This window comes from Chrysochloris asiatica, unplaced genomic scaffold (assembly GCF_000296735.1).
Source record: "Chrysochloris asiatica unplaced genomic scaffold, ChrAsi1.0 scaffold00083, whole genome shotgun sequence".
Taxonomy (NCBI): Eukaryota; Metazoa; Chordata; class Mammalia; order Afrosoricida; family Chrysochloridae; genus Chrysochloris; species Chrysochloris asiatica.
In genome coordinates this window covers 9,130,915-9,139,459 of record NW_006408601.1, presented here as the reverse complement: position 1 = coordinate 9,139,459, position 8,545 = coordinate 9,130,915, and the positions used below count along the sequence as shown (strand labels likewise).

At 37.7% G+C, this 8,545-nt stretch overlaps 1 protein-coding gene across 1 annotated transcript in view; it reads left to right on the top strand.

Moving 5' to 3' along the window:
* Positions 1-8,545, top strand: part of TSG101 (tumor susceptibility 101) — a 73,671-nt gene that overhangs the window by 12,034 nt on the left and 53,092 nt on the right. The window contains exons 2-4 of the mRNA XM_006865807.1: positions 1,446-1,530; positions 3,349-3,414; positions 7,303-7,466. Of these exons, the coding sequence (XP_006865869.1) occupies positions 1,446-1,530; positions 3,349-3,414; positions 7,303-7,466 (315 nt within the window). The remainder of the gene's footprint in view (positions 1-1,445; positions 1,531-3,348; positions 3,415-7,302; positions 7,467-8,545) is intronic.

Here is an 8,545-nt window from a genome sequence, read left to right as displayed (position 1 = left end):
GCGGGAGAAAGATGAGGCTTTCTACTCCCATAAAGATTTACACCCTCGGAAACCCTGTACAGGGTCGCTATGGGTCAGAACTGACTCGATGGCACATAACAACAACAACAACAACAATGCCTAGGCTAGGAGTCCTGATGTAGCGCTGTGGGTTAATATGCTGGACTGCAGTGTCTGTTTGAACTGCATGGTTGGCGGTTCAAGATCACAAACCACTCCTTGGAAACCCTATATACAAGGTCGCTGACTTGACGGCACTTAACAACAACAATGCCTAGGACATATGCCTTCAAGTATTCCATTTCATTTTGATACTTCTAGTTTTCCTGGATTTATACTTCTATAGTCCATGTTCCAATTAATAGATAAATGTTTGCAGCTGTCTCATTTTGAGTTGTTCCTGGAAGCTTTGCTCCATCCACATCATTAAGGTTGATTCTACTTTAAGGAGACAGCTCTTCCACATTTGTATTTTGAATATCTTGCAGCCTGAGGGGTCTCCCAGCTCTCTATCAATGTTCCACGGCTATTCATAGAGTACTCTAGCTAATTTTTTAAGAAATAGGTTGCCAGATTCTTCTTCCTAGTTTGTATTAGTCTGAAGGCGCCACTGAAACTTGTCCACATTAGTGACCTTGCTGGTATTTGAAATATTGGTAGCATAATTTCCAGCAACATGCATGCCACCATAGAACAGATTGACAGATGAGGGATGGAGTAGCTAAGAAAGGAGCGCTAAAATCTGAATGAAAACTTGAATGCATGGATGAAGCATTCTGATCATTTAGAGATCACTGATCTCCTAATCTCTTGCTGGATGTCTGTTAACCAGGCTAGTAGTTTTCCTGGAGTTAAGCGTTATAAGGTCGGGGGTGTGAAAATATAAGACAGCGGATGATAATTGGAACAGAATTGATAATGGCAATAAATGCTGGAACTTGGATGAAAAGGAAAGATGAGGGAGGGGCTAAAAGAAAGTCTGGGAATTAATTTATGTAAGTGCAGTGTGAGATTGGTTAAAATTTGGTTTGTTGGAGCGTCTTTTAGGTTGGAGAGAAGAGCTGGAATGATGGAGATAAAATAGTTTAAGTATAGTGTTCCAATAGGTGGCAGGAGAGAAACCTATTAGGTTCTTGGGGCCTAATTAATGTTAATGGTTAGTGAGAACATTATGCTCTTGTGAAGTCCTGGTGTGTGACATTGTAGGATAAACACTGGACTGCCAACTGCAAGGTCAGCAGTTCAAACCAACCAGCCACCCCTGGGAAACCCTGTGACAGGGTCGCTATGAGTCAGAACTGACTCAACAGCACTTAACAACAACAACATTATACTTTTGTACTATGAAGTAAAGGGTTATGAAGAAAATATATTAAGACATTAAAATGGCAGTAAAATGTGTGCATTGGTTTTAAGCTAAATTTTTATGTGATTTTGCTTTTCAGTACAAATACAGAGACCTAACTGTACGTGAAACTGTCAGTGTTATTACTGTATACAAAGATCTCAAACCTCTATTGGATTCATATGGTGAGTTTATATAATAAAAATGTCAATTAATGTACTTTGAGTGTACTCTTTTTATTAGTGATTGTGAATTTCCCATTTTCCTTTTGAGTTTACTGGTTTTACAATTTTAAGGTGGTACTTCCACCTAAAGAGTTTGAGAGATTAAGGTCTAATATTTGTTTAATGTTTTAAGACTTTTAAAGTACTATAACAAATTATACAAATTTAGGCTTCCAGGATATGTTAAAGACAGTTAAGTCATGCTTTCCCAAAATACTATACATAGACCCCTAGCTTTGAAGAATGTTGCTTCATCAGGGAAAGTTCTGTGATTAAGTTTGAGCAGTTCTAAATCAAACAAAATTGAATAGGTTTCTTTGCAGCAAGATTTCTCTGAGCCTTTAATATGCTGGTATATTGTATATCACCAAGATGGGAAAGAAGAGAATATATTGTATGGTAATATCCTGAAGTTACTTGACTATTAAATTCCCATCTTACCCCCCTCCCCCCCAGAGCATTTTTTTATGTTCTCAGTAATATGTTTTGTGAAACTATATACTCTGGACTATCCCATTCATTTTACAGATGAGGAAAACATGTTCTAATGTGGTCCAATTAAAGATGTATGGTATAAAGGTGGCAGTGTGTCCATTTTTTATATTTGAGACAAAATAAAGTTGAGATTTGAGTAAGAAATGATATTACTTAGAATTGATTTTTTTTTAAATAACCTTTTCTGTACCCAAAGACCCTAACATAAGTCTCTTCAACCCTCTCTCCTTGAAAATACATAATGTGTGAAGGCTACAGCAAACCCCATGCTGCCTCCTGCCTATTATGATTGACTCAGAGGGCAATGAAGTAAATTTGAAGTTCCTTTAGACTAGCATACTTAACTCCACCCACTTCTAGACTTTGAGAATCTTTGGAGCCTGGTGAAGACAGATGGGAGGCTGTGTCGGGCTACTCAACTCTGCATTTCCAGAACGAAAGCCCTCTCCTAAAACTATGGCATAGTTCCCCCAGCATTTCAACCTACCTGTCCACATTGTTAAATTAGAATAAAGTATTCTACTGTAGGATGGTATGTAGAATTCTTGTAAAAACCTAATTCCATTATTAAAGTCAATTTAAAAACTTAGCCCAAAATTAGAATATATTATAGTATCATTTATAATTACTAACAGTAGCTAGAGAACAGAAACCAAAGTGGAGTTTAAGTTCTTGTGCTGCCCAGTACACCCTTTTCCCTGTTTGATGCAGTGTTAACTTTAAATCATTGTTACAAATAGTAGCAGTCCGTGTAATGCAGATGATTTGTTCTAACTAATATAACAATAAAAACAATCGGTCAATTATAAATAGAAAAACTTGTATAAGAAATGTTTATATATAAAATGTCTGTATTTCACTAAAAACTTTTTTCTTTTTAATACTGAGGTTTAATACTGCATTGGAATTGAGATGACAGTGAGTGGTAATAAAGGTTTAAGAAACCTCAAGTATAAAGACTATTAGGCTGTTATAAATATAGTGTCATTTGATGGTGATTTTAAAATAGTTTTATCATCATGGGGACCCAGAGTTCATATTTGCTGGAATGATAGCATTCAGATCCATTTTTCCAAGTAACTTAAAGCATCTCTTCTCATTCAAAAGCTGATTCCATTGAGTGCATCAACAAAGGATATTTTGTCATTGTGCAAATGGATGATGGTACATTAATTAGTTAGCCCTTTTAAGGTGAATAGTGAGTTTTACCAGTGTATCTGAAAGAATAACTTATAAGGGATTATCTTTGAAAATGCTAATGATTAAATTATTCTTTCATTTCAGTTTTTAATGACGGCAGTTCTAGGGAGCTAATGAACCTCACTGGAACAATTCCTGTGCCTTATAGAGGTAAATAAATATCTTTTGTCATTTACATTTCCAGTAGGAATGCATTGTTTTACATAGTAATATTTTGCCTAAGAGTTATAAATAAATTATACCTACATTTTCATTACTTACTTTCATGATGATGCAGAGATTTTAACTTCTAATCTCCATTTAGTGGAGGTGGTTAACCTTTCCAACTTTTTTTCCCTTTTCTTACCAAGGTGTATATACAAATAAATACCTAAGTGTATGGGAGGAATCAGAATACTATAAGTAGAAAGGGACTTCTTACTAAGCCTTCTGCGCCATTCAGACTTTTCTGACAATGGGAAGCTGTATAGAGGGTAAGACAGAGGTTTCAAACTGAAGCTAGGTCTGAGTTCTTGTTCTGTAATCTACCAGTTTTGTGACTGTCAGCATCTATGTTTGGATATAATAATACCTAATTTAAAGGGAGTCCTGGTGTGGCGCTGTGGGTTAATATGCCAGACTGCAGAGCCATTTGAACTGCAAGGTCAGTGGTTCAAGCTCACCAGCTGTTCCTCAAACCCTATACAGGGTCACTATGGGTCAAAATCAACTCGATGGCACTTAACAACAACAACAGTTTAAAGGGAAATGAAATTGTATTAAGATAATGTGTAAAGGGCTTAACACAAAGTCTGGTATACAATAATCAAACAACAGACTGTAGCTGCTATTTATGGTTGTAGTGTTGGTGATAAAAGAAATATTAGTCAGCGATCTGGTGCTAGAATACTTAGAGGGTAAGTAGTAAATGAACCATTCAGCTTCATGAGGAGACTGTTGTGTTTGTTAATGACTAGTTAAGACCTGTTTCCCAGTAACTTTTTACCATTGAATTTTACAAAGTACCTGCTAGACCTGAGGCATAGCAATAAGGGGGTATAGATACAAAATAAATAAGGATGTCTCTGGGAAAACTCACTCTACTAGAAGATACAGAGGGAACAAATAGATATTTATAGTATTTACCACAGAAAATGTCTACCCCTGCCAAGCTGGGGGAGGGTCTCACCCAGGCAGACCGGCATGGGACTCAGGTTGGTGTGTGTGCTCCTCCCATTGTTTGTGTACCTTGGCATGGCAGGGGACCCATATCACCCCCTTATGCCCCTGTGGGTCGTGTCAGCTCTTCTCTGCCCACTCTTAACCCCATGCTGTGCCTGCAGGTGCGGGCCAGTACTGGCCATCTTGCTTGGGAGCTTTTCTAGCATTGTGTCCCTGGACCAGCCATGTGCCGCTTGACAACTTGATGGCAGCGGGTTTGAATTTTTTTTTAATAGAGTGAATTGGAGCCCTGGTAGTGTTGTAGGATAAGCACTGGCCGGCTAATGACAAGGTTGACATTTCTAACCTACCATCTGCTCTGCTGGAGAAAGATAAGCTTTCTAAAACTGTGAAGATTTCCAGCTTCAAAAACTATACAGAGTTGCCATGAATTGGAATGACTCCATGGCGGTGGCTTTTTGGTTTATAGAGTGATAAAATACAAAGGTACTATGAGATTACACAGAATTCCAAAGTGCATTGAAAGAATTGGCAAAGAACAAGGCACCAGAAATTGATGGACTAAAAATTGAAATCTTTCAAGAAAGTGAGGCAGCACTGGAGGCACTCACTCATTTATGACAAGAACTTTGGAAGACAGCTATTTGGCCAACTGATTGGAAGAGATCCGTATTTGTGCTTATTCTAAAGAGAGGTGACCCAGTGGAATGCGGAAATCATCAGATAATATCTTTGATATCCCATGCGAGTAAAGTTTTACTAAAGGTAATACAGAAACGGCTGCAAGCATACACTGACAGAGAACTTCCAGAGATTCAAGCTGGATTTAGAAGAGGACATGGAATGAGAACTATCATTGCTGATGTCCAGTGGATCTTGACTGAAAGCAGAGACTACGCAAAGGCTTTCAATTGTGTGGATCATGACAAGCTATGTACAACATGGCGAAGTATGAGTATTCCTGAACACTTAATTGGGCTCATGAGGAATCTGTACCAGGACCAAGAGGCAGTTGTTTGAACAGAACATGGGAACACTGAATGGTTTAAAATTAAGAAAGGTGTGCCACAGGGTTGTATTCATTCACTATACTTATTCAAACTATATGCTGAGTAAATAATCCTAGAAGCTGGGTTGTATGAAGAAAAATGTGGCATCAGGATCGAGGTAGACTCATTAACAACCTGCAGTATGCTGATGATACAACTTTGCTTGCTAAAAGTAAAGAGGGCTTAAAACATTTACTTATGAAGATCAAAGAGCACAGCCTTCGGTATGGATTACATCTCAATGTCAAGAAAACAAAAATCCTCACCACTGGGCCAATAAACAACATTCTTATGAACAGAGAAAAGATTAAAGTTGTCAAGGACTTCATTCTTCTTGGATCAAGTATCAACACTCATGGAAGCAGAAGCCAAGAAATCAAAGGATGTATTGCATTAAGCAAATGTGCTACACAAGACCTTTTAAAAGTGTTGAAGAGCAAATATGTCAGCTTGAGGACTAAAGTGCACCTGACCCGAGCCATGGTATTTTCAGTAACCTTATATGCATGCGAAACTGGACAGTGAATAAGGAAGACTGTGGAAGAATTGATGCTTTTGAGTTATGCTGTTGGAGGAGAACATTGAAAGTGCCACGGGCTGCCAAAAGAACCAACAGATCTGTGTTGGAAGAAGTGCAGCCAGAGTGCTCCTTGCAGGCCAGGATGGCCAAACTTTATCTCTCATACTTCGGACATAATGTCAGGAGGGACCAGTCGCTGGAGAAGGATATCAAGTTTAGTAGGGTGGAGGGTCAGAGAAAAAGAGGAAGATCCCACCCAGCAAGATGGATCGGCAAAGCGGCAGCATCATTGGGTAAGTATAAAAGGATGAGCTGGCCATATATAACAGAATGGACATTCCAGAGAGAGGGGGAAAAAAACACTGAGTATAGCCTTGGAAACCCTATACAGGGTCGTTATAGGTTGGAATCGACTCGACAGCAGTTAACAACATCAACATTATATAAAGCAAATATGATAAGTTAGAATGTATTGAATAAAGGTCAAGGTTATCAATCCTGTCTTTGCTTTAAGGAATGAACTCTGATAAGGGAAATAAATGGGTTTGTGTGTACCAAGGGGCTTCACAAAGTTTTCTGAAAAATAGGAATAAAAGATAATGGAATTTTTCCACAAAAAATTTCAATCCTCCTTATATATTTTGGGGGAGGGAGCAGAAAACTATGGAAGACATAATTAAAAACATTTATTACATATGCTCTTAGTTATATCTAAACTAAGCTTCATTTTACTTAACCATTTTTATATTGCTTAGTTCCCAAGACTAAGTAGTTTTAGAAAATTCTTCATTTACACAAATCAAAGAATTCTGGGTAGTGGGAATAACTTGTTTTATGTTATTATATAAGATAGTCTATTGACACCCCCTTCATCCCCATTTTAGAATTACTCTGGGATAAAAAAGTAAACCCAAAGTTCTGCAGTTCTCTAATTTCGTTAAGTGAAGTTTATGTGTGCTTCCTTGTATGTAGTGAAATTGCTTCTGTGGAAAAATACATCTTTACATCATTAAGCAATTCAAATAGTTATTGTAAAAATGCTCAATTTTCATATGATTTATGTTAGTGTATTAGTGCTATCAGATCCTTTGACCCAATAGATCCTTGTGATCTATTAGCTCCTTAATCCCACTGATGTCTTTTACAAAGTGAAAATATGAGAAACTTGTATTAAATAAAATTTTGAAACAAACAAATGCCCTAAAATACTTGTTAAAAAAACAAAAAAGTACTTGGTATAGCTAGCTCTCTCTTGTTAAGATTGCAACATAATAAAAATAGAGTAACTGAAATTTCTCTTTCTTGCAGGTAATACATACAACATTCCAATATGCTTGTGGCTACTGGACACGTATCCATACAATCCCCCTATCTGTTTTGTTAAGCCTACTAGTTCAATGACTATTAAAACAGGAAAACATGTTGATGCAAATGGGAAAATATATCTTCCTTATCTACATGAATGGAAACACGTAAGTATTAGTTGTGATCTATGAATTGGTTTTATTTTTACATATTTTTATTGCTGGCATCTCCTTTTTATTGACACTTGAGGAGGATTCTGAGATTGATAAATACAGGTTTAAGTGATGGATCACTGATGATCTAGTATACCAAGAAAGAGGACCAAGAGGGGGGAAAAAACAAACATTGGAAATACACCACTGCAACTGGATGACCCAAGGTATCAGACACAGACTTGAAAATGATAGTGATTAATATGTTAAAAAAAAATAGACAAGATGAACCAAGTTGAAATCTTAGAACTGAAAAGTATGATAATAATGAGAACCCAATAAATGGGGTTAGCGGTAGATTATATTCAGTATGTTGATGTTGCTAAGTGCCGTCGAGTCAGTTCTCACTAATAGCAACCCTATATAGGATTTCAGAGGAGCAGCTGGTGGTTTGCAGTTGCCAAACTTGTGGTTAGCAGTCCAGTGCTTATCCTACAGCACCACACCAGGACTCCAGATCCAGTATAATAAAAGATAAATGGATACCCTGTAGCATTGAAAATGAATTAATTATAGCTATATTCTGTGGTGCTGTGGGTTAATAAGCTAAACTGCAAAATCAGTTTGGACAGCAGGAATGGTGGTTCAAGCTCACCAGTCGCTCCTTGGAAACCCTTTACAGGGTCGCTATGGGTTGGAACTGACTCGACGGCACTTAACAACATATTCTGTAGCAAAGTCCTGGTGTGGTGCTGTAAGACAGCTAACCACAAGGTTGACAGTTCAAACCCACCAGCTGCTCCTCCTAATTCTACTCAGGGTTGCGGAGTCAGAACCAAATCAATAGCATTTAACAACAACAACAAATACTCTTCAACAGGAATGAATCTTAAAAATATATTGTTAAGCACAGACCTGGTCAGGAGGCCAAGCCCCTGTGGGCCCAAGCGTTGTTGACCGTCCAAACCATAGGCTCTGAGGATCAGACTCTAGCTACCTAGTAGACATAACAAACTGTCCCTCATCTGATTATTCAGTAATGCTTGTTAGTAATCTCATACGTGAGCCCTGGATATCCACAGACAAATGTAAAA